This window comes from Leptidea sinapis, chromosome 33, assembly GCF_905404315.1.
Source record: "Leptidea sinapis chromosome 33, ilLepSina1.1, whole genome shotgun sequence".
Classification (NCBI taxonomy): Eukaryota; Metazoa; Arthropoda; class Insecta; order Lepidoptera; family Pieridae; genus Leptidea; species Leptidea sinapis.
This window is the reverse complement of record NC_066297.1, coordinates 9898618-9924330: the sequence shown is the minus strand read 5'-3', so window position 1 is coordinate 9924330 and position 25713 is coordinate 9898618. Positions and strand designations below refer to the sequence as shown.

Below are 25713 nucleotides of genomic sequence, written 5' to 3'. Positions count from 1 at the left end.
TATCCACCAAACCGATATAGGGTTGCAAGATGGCAATCGAATACAATAATTGTAGTACGATATTTTTCGTAGGTCTGAGAATCGGTTGCATGAAAATTTTAATAATTGATTTTTTTTAATATGTTATATGGCAATATGACGTTTGCTGAGTCAGCTAGTTTAATCTAAAATATCTTTATAATCGTTGTGTATTTAATTTTTTGCCTCCAATTTTCACCCTGTTTTATGTAGTCCCCGGTGTAGTTCTAGAGTATAATTTGACTGAACAGTTTGTTATTTTTAAGCGATAATAATAATAAATAATAATCCCACACTTCTGGGATTAAATATGCAAATTAAATTTGTAGCAAAATTTATAAACGATGCGGGACTCAAACCCGCGACCTCTCGGGCTCCGACCGAGCGCTCTTGCCAACTGAGACAACCGAAATTTTGGTATGTCTTTTTCAACTCTCAGGTTGTGGCTCCATCTACAGGATCTACTTTACGGTTGATAAACTGTAGTAAATTGAGTTGAGATGTTGCGATTAATTATTCAGTTAGTCAAATTAGTTATATTATATGTACTCTACAAATTAAATGGGCACCAAAATTAATGGATGACAGTTGAAAATCTAATTTCAGAGTTAACTTAAGTAAATAATGAAACATTTTATTGAATTATGTAAGAATAAATTATAATTTTCTGCATCTCTCCATATTATAAACTTTAACTTTGTCCTAATTATCGCACTAAGTAAAGTAAGGCAAACTTATGTGATATTGTTGCTTGCCTCCCTAAAATATAATTGTTTAATATAAAAATATAATAAATATAAAATATACATATTTTTACCATAAATATTTTAATTTCAACTAAGCACATTTTTTTTCTACATGGAGTTTTCGGTAGTAGGTGAGTAGAGTTATATTCGTTGTATTTTAAAACATGGAAACAGTGATTGTTCGTACGAGAACGTTATCGTATGTCCTTGACACAGAGTCTCACATAATACTTTATCATTTGGCTCATCTTGGATTGTATAAGTCCAACTAACGTATTTTAAACGACACAAGAACATTTACAATTTTTGTGTTTTTAAATCCGTAAGATTATTAGGTAGGTATACGAGGTAGATAGGTAACATTAACACTCTACACATTGTTACAATGGAATGTGGCAGCATCACGGAAGTGTTGTATTCTAGACTATGTGAGTCGTACTAGGAAAGTGGGCGGGGTGTGGCATCTATCTACCGGAAACTTAATTCCCGGATGCGGTCGCGCGGGGGATCTCGCCGGAAGCTCGATAAACGAGCGCATCCGCTACTGTCGCCCGCGCCGCAAAATTTGGCACCGCGACCGCTCGCAGCCCGCTTCCTGTCGCCCCGCTCTCCCCGCGCCCCGCGCCCGCGACCCAGCGGCCGACCGCTTCGTGTACGCAGTTCATTCAGTATGGCCGCCTTCCATTCATAAAAAGGCGAGGCGCTGCGGGGCGCGCGGCGCGGGCGGCGGGGCGCGCCTCTCCGCCGGCCTCCGCGCCCGACGCCAGTGCGGAATGTGCCTGCGAATGGAACGCTCGTTTCGTCGGAGCGAAGCGCTAACGCTCCCGGTTTCCCATTAAAATGTGTATAAGAATAAGTGTAGTGAATCCGTACGAGTTCGGAAAGGTTAAGAAAATCGCCGTCGTCGAGATCAGGAGTAGAAATCAACGAAGAACTTCACCGAGGAAGTGAGTAGCGGCCATATTGCAGTGATAACCGCGCGGCAGGCGGACGAGAATCGAGGCCGGTGCGTGGGCCGCGGTCCCCCCCGCCCGCGCCCGCCCCGCGCACGCCTGCCGCCAGGTGCCGGTCGCCCGCACCGGCCCGCTCTCATGAGGCTTCTCGTGGATTTGCGCGCCCGAAATGCGGTGTCGCTCTGATGAGGCGGATCGGTGATGAGGTGGCCAGGTGGCCAGGAGTGTCAGTGAGCGTCCGCATATCCCGTAGTAGTCGGTTCGGTTGTGTTTGTGAGTGCGAGTGTCCTTGTGCTGCCGTGTGTGTAGGATACCTGCGTGCTAGTGGGAATGTCTGCTGCGTAAGTACCCAGGAGACGTCCCACGGCCCGGGCGCTCCTGTGACCCGTACACCGCTCACAAGTCCGACCACAGCTTATACGACTCAACTAGAGCCCCATCAATTCATGTTACCCTAGTACATTCAAAGCTAATTGCGAAACCTAAATAACCCTTCTAACAGAAAATCAGTCAGATAAGCGTAGGAATACATTATAGGTAGGTGTACGTAGTGTTGCAATGTTGTTTCGACAGTCATGAATGAGCAGTAATATCTGAATGTCTATCCGTAACCGGTCAACATACCGCCCACATGTTGCCAGCTCTGCCACACCGATTATGAAATTGGTAATCTCAAATTATTTTCAATTACTCATTCAGCGATTCCATTATCTATTTCTCTACCCAGAAGTAGTTTATTTAGAGGCGTAGGTAATAAATAAATCACTTATAAATTCGTTTGTTATAATATTACAAAATCTTTCAAAGCTTTTTAATGTATATTATTTTAAGAAGGAATGAATATAAAGAGGCACTTTTAATCCTCAATTTGTGTCCAACTTTAAAAGTACAGAATACAAAAATCATATAGGATAGGTTTCGAAGATTAACATAATAATATACCAATGACCACTATCTATTGATTGTCTATTTGTCTATTTATAAGTAGGTTAGGTTTAGTTACCTTTTACTTATCGTATTCATTCTATTTTTCTCATTTAAAAAGATTCAGAACGGAAAGAGCAAAGGTTTATTTTTCCACATCTCTATAAATATTTTTTCAAATTCGCTGGCTTGTTTTAATGTTTAATAATTAAATTTTAATGGGTCAAATGTTCGCAAATGTATTTCACATTTGGCCACATTAGTGGACCTTCCTGTTGCTCGAGAAGTTCAATAAATACTCTTACAACTCCTGCTGTCTTGGTTGACGACCTTGATAGTACTCTGATATTGCAAGTTACCTCAAGTTCGTCGACTACATAATAACCTTAAAAAATCTAAATAAAATTCCTCTAATTATCAGTGTAGTTGTTCTGAAGGTAGTTACAGACAGATCAACAGACTGTATATGAAATATAAATGAAAGTGTGATATTATGTATTATATAGCAACAGCGCTAACAGCGTTACCAATTTCTACGTTCCATAACACACTGATAATGAATAATGTAAACAACACACAACTACTCAATATTATCTTATAACGAACTTTCAGTATTTAATATACTTAAAAAAACGTATTTACAGCATTCGAAATAAGTAACGACTTTATATACAAATAATAACTCATTAATATTATACTAATTAATTTAATTTATGTATATATAATTTACCCACGAGTGATATTATCAATATAATTGGCCACAGAGAATCGTGGCTCGGATTAGTTAGTTACTGATCGATTTAAGTTTCGATACATCCGGCAACGCAACTTAAGACATCTGGTAAAGCAGATGTCCATGCCTCCTCTAATAAATAAATATCTTACATATACGTAGTTTGAATATTGTGCCTACCCACGAATGGGCCCCAATATATGTCGATTTGCTTGATTTCTGGGGAGAAGCTTTAAACAAATATGTATATATACCTACCAAGGTAACGATCCAATAACAAAAATTATGATTAAGTACCTATAAATCGCGAAAATCTTATTTCGGCCTCTGCTCCTCCAAATAAATTTCTTCCATATCAAATATTAATAAATAAAAAATTCAATATTTAATGAAAAATATCAAGTTTCCAAAAAAAATGAATGTCTAAGAAGAACGGACGCAAGTATTTCAGAGTAAATCTTCAAATATATTCGAAATAGAATTAAATGCAAGTTTATATACAGAGTGTATATTATTATAACTTGTTTTATAATCCACTATACACAAGTAATATATTAAAGGCGGAACTGGTCGTAGTTATTTATGACATAATAACTCTTAGTTACTATGCTAGCCTGGTACATGTTTTCGATGCTAATGAAAGATGTTATCGCTTCTGTGACTTGAGCTTTGTTCAGTTCCCAATAGTTGACGACCCATATAGCCGAATGGTTGGTGACCCTGACTACTAAAGCTAGAGGTCCCGGGTTCGAATCCCAGTAGGTGCAAACATTTATATGATGAATATGGATGTTTGTTTCAGAGTTTAAGTAAGTATATTGTATTAAATATATCGTTGTCTTGTACCTACCCATAGTACAGGCTATGCCTAGTTTGGGGCAAGATAATTTAATAATAAGCTTCAGTCTTATGAGGTATGGTCAATTCTTCATAGCATAATATATTTTCCCTAATACCATGTCATTTGCTAGATAGTTTTGTAACTTAGACTTATTCTCTTAGCAAGTACATTTTTCTTTTAAGTTTTCGTTAATTGGTCATAATAATTCGGGATGTTCCAAATAGGTTCTATTATGTATGAGTTTGTATCAAAAATATTGTGCCTTCGATAGCTTATGTTACACTCGAGTTATTTCGAATTTACAAACTACGTCTTAAACATGCAGAAGTCCGTATTTGTGAATGTTGTAATTTTTCGTTGTTGCGTCGCTATTTATTATCTAAATAACTTTTCCTTCCACGAGCCTATGCAAACTTGCCTTGTAAGCATCGAACCAGCAACCCTATGTTTGATACCACCACACTCGTCCAAATATTTAAAACTAAGATAAAACCGTCTTTAATTCTAAACGTTTTCCTATAAAACATAAATTTCAAACTTATTCAGTTCTAGAATTGAAGTTTTAGAAGACGTGAATTATAGTGAATGCAAGTTAGTTCTCATAGGAAGATACTTATCTGTGACACATGCAAATTTGTCTAAATACTTTATTACAATCTTAACTATTGACACAATAAATTATTTGTTTCAAATGGTGCCTAGGATTTGCTTCTGTTTATTGTAAAGCAAATCATTCAACCAACGTCCTCGTAACGGGAAAAAAGAATATAAACCACAATTTGTTCCGTTTCAAAAAGTTTCTATTTCACTACGCCAACTAAATATTCGGAGACCGACGGCCAATGTTGTAACTCCTTTTCCAGTAGTGTGTGGGTGAAGCCTGTTGAGTTTGTTAAGAGCTATCTTATGTCTTATTGAATCTATTTCATGAATCTTTGTATGAATCTGTTTCGTTTGCATAGATATATAGACCTTTCGCACATTTTAATGGAACATTAGAGAGATTTTTCCCTTTTTTTTCCACCCAATGCTAGTGGTAGTCCATGGTCTCTTGAATTTTTTTTATTCAGGGGCTTGATTATAGATAGGTGTTCACAAACAGTCTAGACAAAATCGCAGGTACTGATCAGTTCATAGTACTCATAAAACAGATTTTTTTTAATTAAAAGTTGTGAATAAAGTATCACAATAAACCCATTGAAATTTATTAATATATGTCAAGGAATCTTCAGTCGTTTGCTAATTTATTGTATTATCTGATTATCTTAAATACGATCTCGCGTTTGACTTTCAATTTCCGTTCAGTGACCCCACGGTGTTCAATGAACGGCACGTTAGGTTACAACAGAATATTTATATCATATTCTATTCATATTCATAGCCTATTTCATAATAAATAATAAGATATAGTAAAGAAGTTTATTAAATCTGCGATGCGACAAAATTTTGTATAAGTTTAGCAGCTATGTTTTACAAGTATACTCGGGAACGTTTTATTAAAGCCTCCAATAATACAATATTGTACATTCACTTAACAAATTACTACTATAAAACGTTAAATTTTTCATGAAGTCAGACTTTTTCATATAGACCTAAGTGCTTGTGTTTGTTTTAATTGAAATTCAGATATCTGCAAAAGTGAAGAGAATAAATAACAATTAAAATGTTAATAGAATAAAATTCCATAAAACAGATGTTCTTTTACCATAACATATTGGCTGGCTCTAAGCCTATGCTAAGCTTCTTTTCACAAATTTTGCAAATAAGCCAAAGAAATTTATGTAGAACGAAACTAAAATGATACATTATAACCTTGGAACACGTTATATAATGACAGCAAATGGTCGAGTTTCTTGCCGTTTCTATGATTTGAAACTAATTTTCATGTTATTGTTAGGTCTGCGTGAAAATGATTAAAAGAAGATTGACTGCACAAAATAGTGCGAATTTGGATGGATTTGTTGGCAACATTACATTCTACAGTCAAATCGTACTTAAGAGGTGAAATCCGTCCTAAGAGTAATTTCAAGGCCGGAAACGCTCGAATGATTTCTGTTGTAAGAGTTTGTCCTCATCTTCTATTAAAAGAATTAATATTGAATAGATTGATGCAAGTGGAAGATGGAGATCGGTCATTGTTGACCTCTCTGGAACACAAGTGTCAATGTATTTATAAAGACAAAACTTGATTATCGCCGAAACAAAAGTTAGTAAAGCTCTGTGATAGTTATGAATTACAACAAATGACGGTATTTCGTAAATGTTACGTTTTACATGGTTAACATTATTAGACTAACTTGGATGTGCTTATCTGATTTCGCTTCCCAGTTAACATTTATTGTTTAAAAAATTCGAGCTGATTTAGTAGGTATCATTTACTCTCCATACGACAACCGATAAAAAAAAGCCTAGGTTTAATACTGTAGATTGCGTGATAAGCTACGTCTTACACTCGCAGTTTGTATGACAATTTGTGTTAGTGTGAGTGCATTTCTCAAGATAGATGTTAGTTCTAAACTCAATTTTTTTTCAACGCATTCACAGTTGTCACAGTCTATCTAGATAGACTGGAACAATATTCCATTAAGGGTATAAAAATCGCTTCATCAATCTTAATTTTATACTTGGCAAATTGGAATGATAATGGAAATAATAAAAGTAGACTAATTCTCCAACTAAATCAGTAATATTCTATACACTACACGGTCAGCTGCTGCGAACTATAGGCGCCGCCCGACCGTCACTCGACATGCAACACATAGACGAAAAAGTCTGAGAAGACGCAATAAAAGTATCACTTTAATAAGTTTCTCTTGAATAGTTGAAGTAACATTATAAGTAAATCTCACAGTTAATACAAGTATATAGTTATAGTAGCTGAGTTATCTTATCTCTCTTAAATAATAAATGTTAATGTGTCTACACCGCGTCAACATACACTTAAATCGCTTCATACACTCCACGGCTTTCATAACAACGGCATCGCTCTTATAGTTTATTTAATTTTATCTACAAACAGTAATAGAAACTCAACTTAGGGTTATGATTATTCTTTGGTCCGAATTATTTAAGAATAAGGTTCAATTTTGTTTCACATGGAAGAATCCCTTCAAAAATTCCTTCCTTGCGTGGTAATTCCACCACGATAGGACGTGGGATCATTACCTTCAAAAAAGGCGCGTACACCTTTCTATAAGGCTTCCTCTGTCTCCTAAGTGATTCCTCTGGTATTGCAAGAGAATGTTGGCGGTGGTGATCACTTGACAACAGGTGACACGTACGCTCCTTTGTCCTCCTTCTCTATAAAATAAAAAATATATATTATCCATACGAATCGGTTTAATCGTTTAATTACTACCGAAGTTTTTTCAAGCTGTTATTTTATAGCTGTGGAGCTAGGCAGTGACTATTATACAATATTGTTACAAATTGATATCAAAGCTTTCCTGCAACTCTCGGTCCATTCTCATGAAGGTATCAATAAGTAATCTGTAATCAAGTGTGTTTTGTTTCCGTCTATATAGTTGTGTATAAAAGAGATAACAATAGCTACTCTTGATAACGGATCACGTATTGAGACTAACACACATTTTTGAATACCTGCCTGAGTCTTATTCCTTCAGTTCACTGTTGGACTGATCGTTAGATGTAGACCGTTCATCTAGCTCGATACTTCAATATCCACATTAGCATTATAAATTTGTTCAGTAAAAGTTTTTTTCATATATGACAATGAGGGACGAAACGAGCAGAACGTCCAGCTGAAGGTACCTAATTGATACGCCCTGCCTATTAAAATGCAGTACCGCTCAGGATTCTTGAGAAACCCATAACTTCTAAGCGGCACTACAATAATTGTGCTCGTCATATTGAGACATAAGATGTTAAGTCTCATTTGCCCATTAATTTCACTAGCTACGGCGCCCTTCAGACCAAAACAAAATAATGCTTACACATTAGTATATATCTAAAAGGCATAAACGCATTTATTTTGTCAATCTCTTTTTGATGTGAACCCTTTGTAAACAAATGAAACTGTCCTAGCATTCTTTTTTGCGCCCATTTTAATAAAATATACAATATTGTACTGTCATTGTGATTGATATAAAATAATCAGAATCTAGTCCCAGGCTGTCCGATCACTATTGTTCTGCCATCCTTCCACTACCGTGACAAAACCATTTCAACATTATCGTTACAATAACTGTTTCTTATTTAACTTCAGCCTACCTTCAAATCAATCAGAAACTTGTACAATAATTGTTAACTCGCCATAAATTTCCTTCTCACAAGTCACAACATAGCACTAGGCAAATTAATTTATTATTGCTTTATTTCTCTCGAACATCGATGACATATGATATATCTCGAATACAAAAATATTTAACCTTTCGCGTAGCTATGTCAAAATCTATACTAGTAATATGTATAATTTGCAAACAGCATTAAAATATATTTTTAACTTTAGGTAAGTTTTAACAGTGTAATTTACAACAGTGATAAATTTCATGATAAACTGTGTGTTGTGATCGTATTAACAATAATGATTACTTAATTAGTCAATTACTTATATTATAATATAGCCTCCGATTAGAAAGCGTTCATTTCGTTTAAGAAATTAATTTTTTGTTCTTTTCTTTGAATATGTTTATTTTGTCTACCTTGGAACCGACTCTAACAATTTGGATGGCATTTTCTACATGGGGTTTGTTGGGGCGATAAACTGGTCTAGCTAAGTCTCACATCTAGTAAAACGCATGTATGCATGCTTTTACCAAAACAATAAAATTCCTAGTAAGATTTTTTTTATATACATTCTGTCAGTCTTGGCTCCCCGGTATGAGAAGATTAGGGACCATTACCCAAAACCTGGAAGAGGAACAAAGCTCATTACTCCTTAGGAAGCTATTCTGAGGTCATGAAATTAACTTGGATAATATGAAGATCATGTCAAATGTCCATGTCGCACCTACTCCCCTAACAATTGGGAATTGTACTCTCGAAATTGTCGACGAGTATGTCTACCTCGGGCAAAAAATTCAGTTAGGCAGGTGCAATTTCGCGAAAGAGGTCACTCGTCGAATCCAACTCGGATGGGCAGCGTTCGGGAAGCTTTGTAAAATCTTCTCGTCCCAAAACCACAGTGTCTGTAGACGAAGGTTTGCAACCAGTGTGTGTTGCCAGTGACGACGATGAGTCGCTAACTATGTGCTTGATGAGAAAGCTCATGGTCGCTCAGAAGGATATGGAGAGGGCTCTGCTCGGAGTTTCCCTGCGAGATTTAATCAGAAATGAGGAGATCCGTAGGAGGACTAAAGTCACAGGCATAGCCCAAATGATTGCGAAACTAAAGTGGCAGAGCGCAGGGCACATACCTTGAATGGCGACCACGAACCGGAAGACACAGTGCTGGTAGGCCCTCCACAAGATGTCCTTTTTCCTGGGTATATTACTTTGTAAACCGCTTTGGTTATTTGTTTGTGGCTTCTCTAATATATATACATTAATTCTATGTACAATACCATCCCGAGTAAGATTTTTACTAGCTGACCTTTAACTGTTTTGTGCACATAATGAGATAGCAATAACTACAATAATTGCTTCATTGATATTTTTTGCCAATTAAGTAGTTTGAGTCGCTTCGTTCATGAGGAATAAGAAATAATTTAATTTATTTAAATACAAGCACACAAAAAACATTGTACTTATTTGCATAAATTAATTGACTCATTAAAACATGCGTGTTTGCTATAGTTTACTTACAAAAAAAATTCTTTTCATCGGTTTTCAAGGAGCTTTCTTCCACGTACTACACAGCTGTGGAATGAACTTTAACGGTGTTTCCAGGACGATACGACATTGGTACGTTCAAAAACAGCCCGTACAAGGTGTTCGTTTTAAAGGGCCGGCAACGCTTCTGTGATTCCTCTGGTGTGTTGCAAGAGAATGTGGGCGGCGGTCACCTAACACCAGGTCCCGCACTCCCCTTTGTCCTCCTTTTCCATAAAAAAAAATTGACAGCTTAACGTCTTAGAAATCATTACAACATACAGTCAGGTACCTACTGATGCAAATTCAACGACTAACAATGCGACAACGTTAAACATCCATTCGTTATAATGGTTTATATTTTAAAGCAGTGGATAAATGCATAAATAAATATAGACATAAATACAAATAAGGCTCAAAATCGCGGATCAGTATCAATCATAAAACCCAGCGTTAATACTTAGTATATAATTGTGATAATCGCATTACACAAGTATAAATTACTCTTCGGTTACGGAGCTCAGCTTATGTATGCTATTTATATGTGATCTATTAATTCCCGATGTCTAATATTATCTACAAATGTTACTTTACAGTTTTACACGTATTTATGTCTGCGATACATTTTGATGCGATTTTGTTACGTTTTTACGATGGTGACGATAACTGGTTGACTCAATATAATATTATGTTGTCGTTAAAAGTATTTATGGGGATTAATGCCTTTAACCATAGAGTAACAATTTAATTTAATAGACAAACAAACAAAACAAAAAGTGTGACATAAAAAACCATCTGTAACGGAGATATAAGAGAGAGAAAAGGCACGCAAATCTATCATGACTGTAACCAACCAGTCTTCATTCATAAGTCGTAAACAGTCAGCCGCGCTTGGCATAAGCTCCTTAGTATTCCAAAACAAAATTGGTAAAACATTATCGAGCTGTCAAATATATTCTAAGGGGCTGTTTCACAATATTCAAGTAAATTCGCAGATTGTCATAGGCTAGATAAAAGCTCCAGATATAACAGATTGCGTTTCACTATCACTGTATTTAATTTATATATGTATTATCTGGCAGATCGGTGTGGCAACCTCGCACTCAATACTTCCGTTTGACGAAATGAAAATATTAAAAAAACTGTTTCCTATAAGAAATAACGTAACACAAGCTTAATGGCTTTTCGTGAAAATTTTATTCCATAATTTACAATTTTCTATTTGTATATATTTCTAAATAGCACTTCTACTACTATTTTCACAATAAAATGAATCAACACATAATTGTATTCCGCTTCCGCGCAACGAAATTTTGAATCTGGTATATCTGGAACTTTGATGTACCCTATAACAATCTGCTACTTTACTTGGGCATTGTGAAACAGCTGCTAAGTCTATACTTTTGAGAATCTACTAACAAAAACAACAGATAAGAAATATCATTTTGAATTTGGATCTAACTTTGTGTTTAGATAGATCCCCGAAACACACCTACATAAAAGAACGCGACCACTAAAGGTTTTTGATCCTATTTGATGTTAGGTAAAACCTAACACCAAATAGGAACAAAAGCTAAATATTAATAATTATAATATAATTCAGAAAAAAATTGTAAATTATGTACGTCGACCCGTATTTAGGATCAAGAAAAATTTGAAACCGTAAATTAACAAAATCTACCGGCAATGTAAACTATAAATAGGTGATGTTAATAAGATAAGGTCTATAAGAATTATGAAAGTATGAATTTTAAGAAAAAAGCACCATTTTATGACTCATCAAATCTCATAATTAATTGTAAGAAGAGAATAGACAGATATCCATGAGAATCCAGTCGTAGGATAGGCGTAGAATAATTTGATTATAACAGTATATTAGAAAGATAATTCAGTAAACAAAGTAGATATAGTGTTTAAATGGATTTGATTGTGAAGAGTTAGAATGGAGCAATATGTTTGTTTAGTTTATGTTTATAAAAAGAAATTGACGAACAATATATAATGTCAATGTGATGGAACAGTTTATTATAGATACCTGTTGGACGAATAACGATATTAATAAAGTAAAAGGGATAATTCGGGCACTGCAGTTAATTAATAAGTACGTTTGTAAACACCTCGTGTTATGGTTCCGCGTTACGCTTGCTGACACTCCAAATTAATTGTATTATTAAGTAATACTTATACTTTACGTAACCCATTATCAAGAATGTCAACGTCCGTATAAATATATTTGATTTGAATAAAGTTTTGATTGTAAGTCTATTTCTGAAAGTAATCGTTCCGGATACGGACTATTTTCAAATACATGCACTCTCATAGGAACCGGTTTTTAAAATGCCTTATATGGATAGCCAGCCGTCCACTTACGACTCGTCGTTCGTTTAAATACGGATAGTTTGTCCATCATCAACTTTGCTATAAGACTCGTCTTTGCACATTAACTCGCAAATATTCGAAAATAGGGAAGTTAAAAGTACCGAAATATTTCTAAATATTATGACTTTGAATACTTTAAAAGTCATTTAGAGTTATACATTACATAAAAATTCCTGTAAACCCTAGCTGGGGCAGAAGGCGTCCACAGTGCATGTCCATCGTGATCGGTCCTGAGCATCTCTCTTAATTTCACTCCAGGTCTTTCCGATGTCTTTCTCTTCGTCAATGACGTATATGGTTGAGATCTCTCCGGGTGTGTGGCCTATCCAGCTCCATTTGAGGCGGTTTATCTGTTGGTTGATTGAGACTTCATTACAGCGTTGCCAAAGATGATCGTAGGAAATTTTGTTGGGCCAGTGAATACCGAGGACATTTCGAAGGCACGGTTAACGAAATCCTGAAGTTGATCAGAGATCGGCTTGGTGATCTTCCACGTCTCACACCCATAAATCAATACGGTCTTCACGTGGGACCGGAATATTTTTAGCTTAACCCTCCGTGTCAGTTTCCGTGATTGCCATTCGGATCGGAGTCGTGCGAAGGTTGCTCGTGCTTTGGCGATCCGTGAAGTGATATCCTCTTCAGTCCCTCCAGTCTCTGACTCACACCCGAGATAAGAACATTTGTGGACGCGTTCCACTACCTCTGTGCCAATGAACAACGGACCTGAGCTCGTTGTCCCGCACCTCATTTCTTGAGTCTTTCTTATATTCAGCTTAAGTCCGACCTTCGCTGTTTCCTCGCATAGGTTGCTTAATTTTTACTTAGCGCGTGGTTTAAGAGGTATATATCATCGGCATAATCTAAAGCCTCTAGAGTATTTGTTATGCCCCATTCTATACCGCGGCGCTTGTTGTGTGTTACTTTTTTAAATTCCATCAAGAGCGACAAGAAAAAGAAGACGTGAAAGAAGGTTCCCTTGTGGTATACCCGCATGTACCGCTACTTCATCCGAGACGAGCCCATTATGAGTTACTTTACAAGCGTAGTTCTCGTATAGAGCTTTAGTGATATTTAATATTTTCTCGAGGACGGCAATTTCTCGGAGGTGAGATCATACACCGGTCCGCCTCAATGTGTCGAAGGCTTTTTCAAAATCCACGAATGTAAGGTACATTTCTCTTTGCCGCTGTTAAATCATTAAGATTCCTCACTTTTTCCTAAATACCTCTATAATTCTAAAAGAGGTATTTAATTTGTCTCGTATAAACTAGAAATTGTATTTCCAATTGAAAATAGTCCCGACCGAATGTAGAGATGGGACGTTCCACGTTGACGTTCCATATACGGTGCCGAATCAGGAATTTTCGAACCGAGCGCGAGATGTGCCGTACCGAAACTAAGTCATATTTGTGTCGTCCACAGGTGGGCACGATGAGGGAACAGGAAGGCGACGGCCCGGAGAGCCGTTAGCCGGACTCGATGGACGAGTATGGAGGGCCGGCGGCTCCGCCCCGCCCGCCCAAGCCGGCGGCGCGCGTGCACCGCGCGGGCGGCGCGCGGCCCGGCTCCGTGTCGCTGCTGCGGCCGCGGCCCGAGGGCGAGCGCGAGCGGAACGCGTACGTGGAGGCGCCGGGCCGCGCCGCGCCGGGCCGCGCCGCGCCGGGCCGCGCCGCGCCGGCGCCCGCGCGCAAGCCGGTGACGACGCAGCCGGCCGCCGACAAGCGGCGCGCGCCGGCCGCCGACTCCATCGTGTGCGCGCGCTGCGGCCGCTGCCGCTGCGAGCAGTGCGCGCGCGCGGCGCCGCTGCCGTCGCGCTGGCTGTGCGGCTCGTGCCTGTGCAGCGCGGAGGCGTGCGTGGACTACGCGTCGTGCATGTGCTGCGCCGAGGCGCTGTTCTACCACTGGGGCGGCGAGGAGGGCCCGGCGCGGGGCGCGCGGCGCGCCTGCGTGCTGGCGCTGGCCGTGCCGCTGCCCTGCCTGTGGCTGTACTGGCCGCTGCGCGCGCTGGCGGCGGCGGCGGCGGCGGCCTACGGGCGCCTGCGCCGCGCCGGCTGCCGCTGCGCGCCGCCCGCGCGGCCGCCGCTCTCCAGTATTATCTAGTCCGCGGTGGCGGCGGGGCCGGACTTCGCCCCGCCGCCGGTGTACAGTGCAGTGTAAATATAGTCGTATGGTGTGAATGTATGTGAACGTGTCGCCCGACCGACCGACTCTCAGATTTTCTCGAGGCCGAAACGTGTCACGAGAAAACTTTAGTATTTTGGATTCCACACAATCCGGAGAAGATTAAGAAATGAGATATAAAACATACTTATTAAGATGTAGATAATTTACCATTTATTTATTAACTGAATTTGTATTTATTTGTAAATAAAACGACAATATATTATAAATACGAATGTTTACTACAATGTTTGTTTTTTCTTATCGGCTCCCTCGCCGGTCCCGACTCGCATGTCGCGGTGCATTAAATGGTAATCCCAAAAGTGACCCCATTTATGTGCCGAAACAACAATTTATGCAGCAATAAATTAATCATAATGACATTTCGAATTTACAAAAACTGGTATAATTTTAAAATAAGCAATAAAACGAAGATTATAAATTGTAAACTAACAAAAATCATAAAGGGACATTAATTTAACAGCCGATTTTATAGTTGTCGGAGCGTTCATAGGAGAAACAAGATAGAATTAAAATAATTCGTGTTTCGTGATGACATTCGTTATGTATCACATCTTTATAGCCAACTGTGAACAGTTTCTGATGCCAGTGAGCTGTAGTTTAATAATTTTTGCGCGCCAATTACATAATACCTGCTCCTTTTCATCCTTAGATCCTACCATATCAAACAGAAATAAAAATTATTAGGTAAAGACTTTCATTTGTAGATTCACAAGTAAGTAATAAAACATTTCTTCCACCAACTAAACTCTAGTAACGTGTCAGTAGAGGTACGTGTACCCTCCTCACATGCAATTTACACTGATTTCCAAAATGCATTCGACATGGTGAACCATAATGTTTTTTATAAAAAATTTAGTTTTTGCCGTAGCTCATTGTTGCGTTGATCTGAATCTTACTTAAGAAATCGGTCGCAACTGGTTGCTGTTAATGGTTTCAAGTCTTATGAGATAAATATCATTGGGTGTACCTCAAGGATCAAATCTAGATCCCACATTCTTTTTATTTTCATAAATGATTTGGCTCAAATTAAATTCAAAATGTTTGCAGACGATATGAAAATTTACAAAGATATTTGTTAATAACAGCCAAGCTGCCGTGAGAACACTACAAAATGATATTGATGCTGTTCACTCCTTGTGCACTACAAATGGAATGTCCTTACATATTGAAAAGTGTTTCCACATTAAATTTACCAGAAAGAAAAATCCGTTAGACTGTGTATATAAAAAAACAATGTTAGTCGTAAGGAAGTTTATAGTATGTAGTGTAGTTTTCACCCACACATAGAACAAATAACATATAAAGCGTCAAAGATATCTGGCCTAGTCTTCAGACAAATCAAAATATTTAAGGATCCCAGTTTATCTATACTCGTTTACAACAGTGTTGTCCATAACATCCTTGAATATTGCAGCACGGTATGGAGTCCGGGGTATCAAGTTCTTTCCGATATAATAGAACGAATTCAAAAACGGTTTCTATACCTATATCTTACAAGGACTCCAAAAGTAATAAATTGTTTCCGTACTCAAATCGGACTACTTGTGGACTAAAAAAGACTTGAATGGCAATAGATATTGTTACAACTTTAAAAATTCTCTTTTTTTATTCAAATTTGTAACGCGGTTATTATCTAGGGTTCATCCATAGTGTCCCACCATTTCACCTACATTTTTTTGTGTGTTAAATAAAACAGAATTGCAAAAAAACTAAAGAGGCTCTTAATAATTTGCCAATATCCTTTAAGTTATGAGCAATAATGATGGCGACAAATTACGATTCCCAAGAGGAGTCTAACGTGTGTCATGAAAAAAGACCTGAAGGATGGTGCTTATCATCCATACGCCATGACATGCCTTGATACAATCCCTATTGTTAAAAAGAATGGTTCGATCAAAGTGCTTGTTGGTCTGGCGCTCTGAGAAGTAAAGTAATATGTTCACAGATACTTTTAAAAAAAAATGAAGAGCACACCCATATAGTGATAAAGAAGCTCAAAAGAAGCTTCACAAGTGAACGGAAAAGTGTAATCAAGTTATCATCCTTTTTTATTCCTTCAGTAATGGTTTGGTGGGAGTTGTACTAACAAGGAGGCACAAATTGTCAAAGCACATTATTCTGAAAAAGGAGTGAAGGTTTCTGTCACACCTTTTGTGAAATCTCTTAGGAATACGCCTTCAAAAATTATCCTTGAACTTCTTGGCAAGACTGTACCAGGGTCACGAGGCACGAAATACCCAAAGCTAGACTGGAGGCCAACTTTCAGATTTAAAGACAAGACTGAATACAAATATGTATTGCATAAAAATAATTGAAAGAATGAAAGACATGAATAATTAAATTATTTTATAACCAATTTAACTTTTACTTTAATTCATTCACTTACCTACACTGTAACACTGAATCGAACAGATTTTTTTTTTATTAGCGCCCACATAAAGGAGAAAGGGCTACCCTCCGAAATAACAATGGGAGGAAGGTGTTCAATGCTCATGCATGGCAATATGGGACTCATATGAAAAAATAAGTTAGTGATTTCTATTTCGTTAAAAACAAAAGAATTGTGGATTTAAATTTTTCATAAAGTATACAGAGCTCTTTGAATACTTTTCTTATTTAATTGTATCTAACATTGCATAAGTACCCTTTCCAAAAAAAAATTAATAGTCAAATAAAATTAATGAAAAGTACATTGTAGTAAATGGTATACAAGTTTTAGACCTAGATAATGTAATATTGTACGTCGGTATATGTAAGATGTTATACGAGTAAATTATAATGCACAGCACAATATCACGTCAGGGCTATAGATACGGCACCGCAGAATGCAGGACACGGCATAGATAGCGCATGAGTCGGCGCTCACAGGCGTCAGGCGCGGAGGAAGTGGCTCGTACCGACTTCCTTACATGCTCCATCCGGGATGTGCTCGCTCGTCCCTTCCTTTCATATTTCATGTTTATGGATAACATTAGTTATGACGTCACTTGTTGTATTCACTAGGGCGTTATGGTTAGGAAAGCGAGATTAGGATATAAGAACCTAGATAGAGTTTATACATTTTTTAATCTCCAATTATTATAATTATGTAATTGAGAACACACAATAGCTATAAGTAATAAAAATGACAGTACAATATTAAAGAGAGCGTAATAATGAATGCTGGGAGAGTTTCTTGCGACGCTTCTTATCTGTCAGAGCGCCATTTATTTCCGAAGCGGTGGTAGTGTTTCAGGTGACATCAAGAAGAATTCTAAAGGAATCAATTTTGAGAAGCCTTTTATAAATGTGAAAGTAGGTTACTCTTTACGTCTTTCACTGCTAATCACTCAACCAATTTTGATAAAGTTTTTAGACAGTCTAGATGAACGCTATTTTCAATGCCGCAAATAAACCTAGCTCAAATTTCCTTGTTAACAAAACGTGATAAAAGTGGAAAGATTAAGAGGTAGATAAAAAAATTGGTTTTATATTTGTGGGCCCGTGTTTTATTTCAGAACGATCTATCCGAATATCTTACTCGCTGATATTGTACAAAATTATGGTTTGATAATATACTATACTTACCAACAGGCAGCGAGTAGGAAATTTTCCCGGGATCCTGTTGTAAAAGCATACATCGCCCTACAAAGCACTAACTCGACTTAGCCGAGTAGTAAGCATAACAAGAGTGTGTTAACATTACGATTATCACAGATTCTATTCGCTACTTTGCTTACTATTTATTATTATATAAAATGAAGCTAATTTTTTTAACTAAAACTTGTCTCTTTACTTCACTGTTATTATATGTTCGTAAAGTCCAGTTTTAAAATGAAAGCTAGTTTTATTTTAAGGTCTCATCGTGATGTTAATAAACTAATACTTACCTACTCAGTTACCACAATGGCGCCAATTTCTGACGTGAAGCATTAATGTGTAGACATTACTGTGTTTCGGTAGCTAGTGAAATTACTGGGCAAATGAGATCTTATGTTATGTCCTATGTCTCAAGGTGACGAGCGCAATAATTGTAGTAGGTACTGTCATGCCTGTCCCACTCCCCGTGTAGGTATCGAAAACGTAAGTACGCGCGGCGGCCTCTACAGAGTAGGCCAGCCAGTAGGGACTCACGAGCGAGAAGTGATGCACGCTCGAGCTTTGTTCGTCACCTTCATCTCGACAGTAGCAAATCTCTTATACCAGTGGGAGTCTCCTTTGCACAGGATGCCGGCTAGATTATGAGTACCACGACGACGCCTTTTTCTTCCGTGAAGCAGTCTGAAGGGCGCCGTAGCTAGTGAAATTACTGGGCAAATGAGACTTAACATCTTATGTCTCAAGGTGACGAGCGCAATTGTAGTGCCATTCAGAATTTTTGGGTTTTTCAAGAATCCTGAGTGGCATTACGTCTAATGAGCAGGGCGTCTCAATTACCATCAGCTGAACGACCTGCTCGTGTTGTCCCTTAGTGTCATAAAATAAAAATCAGGATTTCTGAAAACTGCTAACTGAAATAGTTCCATTGAACACACAGAAGCCAACTGAGGCAAGAGGCTTCTACTAAATTGAACAAAAAGTTTAGTTACCTTTAGTGGTAGGTACCTTATATATAAGTTTATAATACAACTTTTTTATGAGAATAAGTGACGAGATATTCACTTTATGAGAAGTAATACGACCTGTCCATTATAATGCAGTGACGTTCAGGCCAGTGCCGGAAACCACTCAGCAGAAGTAACAATGTTACGATTGAGTAAAACGGGCCCCAACATCAACCTTGCCTGAGCTGCAATAGACTACCAAGCCCTAATTCTACCACATCGTATTTTAGCCGAAGAGAAGTAGGAGATCAAGCAAACACTCTCAACGAAAGGTCGTCCTCCTTCCGAATGAGGCGGAGAAGAGGCTCGCGCTTCTTACCCAAGGCCCGAACTGCAGGCAACTCGCGCGCTAACTGAAGGTTTAAAACCTACGCTCCCTCTCGCCTTAAGTCTGCCACCTTAGAGACTTAGATGATTCAGCCAACCTGAATTAAAAGCAGTAGTTGAATTAATGATTCAACGTCAACCCAATTCTCCGCGTCTGGCTGTAATGCTACATGCGCAAGAAAGACGAAAACAATTGAGGCGAAGTAATAAAAGTTTCCAAAGTATTTGATCTGTGATGATCTAATAAACCAAGCAAATAAGTACCGAAAAAACGCTGCACTTTGACAATTACATGTGTTGTAATCGATTTTAAATTGCTAACACATGATAACGAACCGCTATTCAACAAGTGTACACACTTGAGTTCGTCTGAATTTAGATTAACAGATGCGGGAAACTATGACGTCACCGGCCGGATGAGTGCGCCATGTCATAATGGGATATTATTGGTTATTGGACCTACATGGCGATACATTTGATTATCCGATCAGTACAGCGGTGGGGAGTCAATTAGACCTTGTTTATTGTGTTATAATTCCATCAATATTATTACTATGTACTATGGGTGTTAAAGAACGATATTCACATTTTATTTAATATACTCGTGTTATTCATTTGACGTGATGCACCACTTTATATGTTATATTGTAGCTGAAATAATTTGTAAGACAATGCAGATGTACCTAAATGTTGATTTAAAATAGTAGTGCTCGAGTTTCTTGCAACTTCTTCTCCTTATAACTTTTTACGAAGTGGTAGTAAATGCTAAAGAGTAAAACTTTGTGACATAATGGAATGATACCCAAAAATCTTAAGGATCTTGTATGTCCTTCCACAGGGGATGCAGGCAGGATTTGGTTGGGTAAATTGTTTTTAAGTATAGTAAATTTTTATGCATTCTGAGAAGAGAGCGAAATTACCGTAGTCTAATGTGAATATGTGCGCTCGTTAGTAAAAGATGTAGGTTTCTGCAGTCTGAAATTAGTTGACTATATACATATTTCTACTTTACAGTCAAATAAATTGATTCCAAGTCAGTTGCTGTAATCCAGGCTTCGAGTACGTTTTTGTCGAGGAGCTCTAGTTATGACCCACTCTCTGACTACTAAATGGACTGAAAAACTCTTTAAATTAGTGTTTAAAGCCCATTTGATACACTCCAATAAATATAATTTTAATAAAGCAAAAACACGTGAATCTATTTTTGCAAACTTAAAAAAAGAAACACTCTCGAGATAAAAACAAATTAATCTTAAACATGGATTATCGAACTCGTGAGACAGCGTTTGTTATGAATCGAATTGAATGAATGACACTGCTTCTCGAATACGGTCCTTTGTTACATCAATATAAGAGCTATTGTTGTTAAGCAGAAGTCAGCTATGACTACATTGTAAGTTCATGTTGCTCTAGTTATATTTAGGGCCCCGACAGCGACAGTTACACATTTGCTATTTATTAAACGTGCGTAATGCTGAATACAACGCGATATAAAGACAGACTCATCTAAAATTAATTTTATTTGTTTTTGAAGTTATACTTCTTAAGGCGCGTTATGAAAAAACGATGAGTATAGTAATTAGTAGTAATACTGTAACATAAAAGTAACAGGTGGAAGTTGGTTATTAAAATACGTCTTTTAAACATTTACCAATTATTGACATTTGACACATTTCTGACAAATTACATTGATTGTTTGTTTTATTTATTTCGCTAATTAGTAGCAAGGCCAACCCAAACCAAACTACAATAAAAGAATATTTAAATCATATTTAAATATGTTTATAACTGCAAAATTACATTGACATAAACATAATGACGTTTGCACTTTTTTGATGTTATTGAAGATTCTTTGACTATTGCGTTGCGCGCACAACGACATCTAAAAATAAAAGTTTTCAGAAATTTTCTGACGTTGGCGACATGAATGAATTAATTTGGTTTCTTCGTCCATTATTAGGACAGGCAAAGGGTTCAAGTCAATTCAGTCGTATTCGTTAATATTCAATAATTTATTTCACGATTTTTACATTTTTGTTCTTGCTAGCTAATAAATAGCAAGACGAATAAATAATTTTAAGCATTTGTTTTGTTACGCCAAAAAAGTATAACTTCTTGCGTGCATACATAAGTACCTAAACACACACATTTTTTTAAAATTAGCTTAGGTAATCTAAAAACCAATAGATTTTTTATTAATAAGAATAGATTGACTGCAAAATTCTTCAAACTTTTCCTTTAATAGTTTTCCGCTTTGATTCCGTAAAATTAAAAGTAACTTATTTTTTATTTATCTATTGTTTATTTTTCATTTAATTATAGGATGTTATACAAATTAACTTTACAATAATATGAAGTTCCAAATATAATATATGAAATCCTACTTGAGTTAAAGTTTGACTTTAAACTTAACCAAAGTTCTTTACTATCAGCTGTACTGAACAATATAAACTCGTGACAGTAAATTTGACACGCGCGTCGCTTTTCGTTTAGACTGGTTACTATTGTTCCTGTCACCAACAGATGACCTTCATGACTGAATGCTGTCGCTAGTGGTGGTGATTAAACCCACTCTTTATTAGGGGAATATTCATAAACTTTTTTTTTATGAAAATACGGGACGAGACGAGCAGGACATTCAAATGATGGTAATTGATACGCCCTGCCCATTACAATGCAGTGCCGCTCAGGATTCTTGAAGAGCCCAAAAATTCTGAGCGGCACTACAATTGCGCTCGTCACCTTGAAAAATAAGATGTTAAGTCCCATTTGCCCAGCAATTTCACTAGCTACGGCGCCCTTCAGACCGAAACACAGTAATGTTTTCACATTACTGCTTCACGGCAGAAATAGGCGGCATTGTGGTACGAATAATCTAGCCGGCATCCTGTGCAAAGGAGCCTCCCACTGGTAAACTAAGGTAGGAAAATGCAAAACCACTTCTGCCCCGTGTCGTCATTGCCCCGTTGTAATTTATTAAAAAAATATCGAATAACAGCATACCCCGGACGTGTAATCGCTGATTGAAGGTCTAGCATACATGGTCACTTAATAAATTAAGAAAAACATTACCAATAAGAAGTCTGGGTGACTTCTTGAATTTAGGTGGGGTTCTTTAATAGGACTCACCGAGTACATATTTAAGAAATATATTAAAGGTTCTTTGATAAAGAAGGCTTACTATTGGTATTGCGGATTATACAGGATGTCCCAAAGTTATGGGGCATGAAGGGAAAGTACCTTAAATATCGTACATAGGGTATTTTACTGAAAGAAGACTTTATCTTATTTTAAAAAGTTAGTAATTCTGCATACAAAGATTTTCTAAAAATTAGGTACTTGCCTCGTCTGAGACTCGAACCGACTTAAATGTAAAAAAAACACACCTACTTTTACTCATGACACTCCCTATGATGAATAAATATTTATTTCAGGAAACTAACAGTCATATTCAAGCATAATTACATAGTATATAGTTCAAGTAGATCAAGCAGTTCCATTAATTACTTTTTTTTTGTTATTTTTTTAATGAAAATAAGGGACGAGACGAGCAGGACGTTCAGCTGGTGGTGATTGATACGCCTTGCCCATTACAATGCAGTGCCGCGCAGGATTCTTGAAAAACCCATAAATTCTGAACGGCACTACAAATGCGCTCGTCACTTTGAGACATAATAAATATTAAGCCTCATTTGCCGAGTAATTTCACTAGCTACGGTGCCCTTAGACCGAAACACAGTAATGTTTACACATTACTGCTTCACGGCAGAAATAGGCGCCGTTGTGATACCCATAATCTAGCCGGCAACCTGTGCAAAGGAGCCTGGTGAATCTAGGTGTAAAGTAAACTTAAAACATGTTTGGTGACAAAGTAACAAAAATGTGACAATAATTAAAAAATAAACTATAAACTAAGGAATATAATTTAATTATTTATATTATTATTTACATGTACATTTACCTAAATATTTTGTTAAGACAATCAAAAGAGTATTACAAATAGATAATGAAGGATGATATTAGTCTGGTTGGAGCAAGTGCTTAGCAATATTGTATTTATATTTTGAAATTGGTAACGAAAATATATTAAAGCTGCTTAATGAATCATTGTAATAATCACACGATCTTCTTATAAATGTGTTTTTAACGTAGTTTGTACTACAAAGTGGTATACAAAAGGTACGTTGAGAACGTGAGGAGGCTCGAGGAACATTAAAAGAGATTTTTTCCAGAATGTTCGTGGACGTTCTTGCACATACAAAGGCGAACGAAACGTTTCCTTCTTGTTCACTCTTTCGCTTTCATTCAATAGCTTTCTTTCTCCGTTGTATGTGAACCCGACCTAACCCAGCTTGCAGCGATAAGCCAGGTCATCGCGCAGGAAGCGGCCGCATCAAACACTTCCCAAATGCTCAGATAACGTGTTGTGCAACCAGTCAACCACTACAGTTGCTTCCCGCTACCACCACACTCTACATCGCGATACTGATTACGTAGCTTTATCACAGACTCGCTACTTCCTATGTTCAATATTGGCATGCCATTATCGTATCTACAGGAAACGAGCAATGTACACTGAACTTTATTACCCGCCGCTAAGACAGGATCCTAGCTGAATATTTTGGAGGTGCCCATGACGTAGCTTTGATGTGGAGACGACAGGCAAGGAAATATTTTCTACAGTTTGGTTATGAAACAAAATTGTGAAGAAGCGCCACACATCCAGATAGTGTATCTTTGATTCCATTTGTTTTCAATCACAACATGCTGTCTCTCAGTATCCTATTATGAAGGTCATCTGAAATATTTCTTCACATTTCAAAGAGAATTAGCGACAGAAGCCTCAGTAAGTGGAGACAAGCGAAGCGTGGCAGTAATGTGTTCCGAAGTGGCTATTATGCACGATTATGGTTCTTGATTGAACCCAATATTCAGATAGGCGGGTGACCAGTACGAGTCGTATTTAAAGGTTAAAATAATTATTAATTAATAAAAATTAATGACTAAAAAGAATTAAGACAACCACCCGATGTTATTTATGTTATTTGGAATAATATTAACTGAACGATATTCAATATATATTATGATTATTTAAGTACAACATGTGATGTGAAAAAAATAAAAAGTAAAACAACCATTCGACGCATACAACTACACCTTATCCGCACGCGCTGTCTGTCAATGGGACGACGTATAGCTTACCAGCGATAGAAGTTTGTATGGAAATTTCAATTCACGCGTCCCAATATAAGGCGATAAGAATGACTTATCGGGTATATTGGGACAGCTTCAGATTATTGACAGCTAATTACTGACAGTAGAAGGTAGTAATTTATCTCTCTCTGTAGATAATATATTGGGAACGGCCGTAAGTCAATTCAGACCTGCTTTAGGGCAGAAAAACGCGTCGCTGACTGCTGTACCGGCATCTAACTGCTATACCTTCGTGATCAGAAGAACCCATTGGTCTACTGATAAAAGAAGTATAATAATATATAAAATTGACAACATACCTACACTTTTTAATAAACTAGTATAGAGGCACGTGTCTTGAGCATCACGCAAGGTTAAGCAAAATTTAAAGTTGCGTATAAAATAATTTATGCAATCTATACTTATATTACACAGGCCAATGTATAGGTTTTAGAAATTTTTTATGTTTACTTACTTGATTGTGCATGTTAATCGGTTTTGCGATTAATTGCGCTAAGCCAGAAAACTGTCGAACAGAAAAATTTATCATTCTGCAGTATTCATATCCGAAATAGTTGTATGCCACTGTACTAGTAAATAAAATATGTATTTTGTGGCCTCGTTTTATTTGTTGAGTTTCAATTTTTTTATGTAAAAGGAGGACAAACGAGGTGTATGCGCTATTTTTGAAGATACCCATGTCGTATCGTCCCGGAAACACCGCACAAAGAAGCTAGAATAAAACCGCACTGTGGAGGAACGCCACATTCAGATGGTGGGGATGATATCCTCATTTGTAGCGTGTCGTGCGAAGGTGGTATTTGGCAGCAGGAATCAGGTGAAACAGCTCTTAGCAGCAGACACACAATGAAGCGACGTCTCTACACAACGCCTGGTGGTCGAGCCGTTCACAGAGCACCGGGTCCCCTACAATTCGAGCTGCTCTGCGTTGCACGCGGTCAAATGGTTTGCGCTGATACTGGGGAGTGCCAGTTTATGTATATAACTAAAGAGAGTGCAGTACGCACAACTCTAGTGGAATTCGCGACGCAATCTCTAT

At 37.4% G+C, this 25713-nt stretch overlaps 2 protein-coding genes across 4 annotated transcripts in view; one reads left to right on the top strand and one right to left on the bottom strand.

Annotated features, from left to right (window-relative positions):
• The window catches only part of LOC126974652 (retinal rod rhodopsin-sensitive cGMP 3',5'-cyclic phosphodiesterase subunit delta), a 387080-nt gene that overhangs the window by 264354 nt on the left and 97013 nt on the right, over positions 1 to 25713 (bottom strand). The gene's annotated exons all lie outside the window — the stretch shown is intronic.
• On the top strand, positions 1511 to 14774 carry LOC126974650 (protein sprouty). 2 transcript variants are annotated; one of them, XM_050822185.1, is made up of 2 exons: positions 1511 to 1711; positions 13789 to 14774. In XM_050822185.1, exon 2 carries the CDS (start codon positions 13846 to 13848, stop codon positions 14464 to 14466), a length of 621 nt encoding a protein of 206 aa, XP_050678142.1. In that variant the 5' UTR covers positions 1511 to 1711; positions 13789 to 13845; the 3' UTR covers positions 14467 to 14774. The 2 variants fall into 2 exon arrangements, with proteins under 2 accessions (XP_050678142.1, XP_050678143.1); XM_050822186.1 differs by lacking the exon at positions 1511 to 1711 and adding an exon at positions 1954 to 2058.

Bases quoted from the DNA above. Each gene is read 5' to 3' on its own strand.
- LOC126974650 (XM_050822185.1), top strand. From the start codon at position 13,846: ATGGACGAGTATGGAGGGCCGGCGGCTCCGCCCCGCCCGCCCAAGCCG.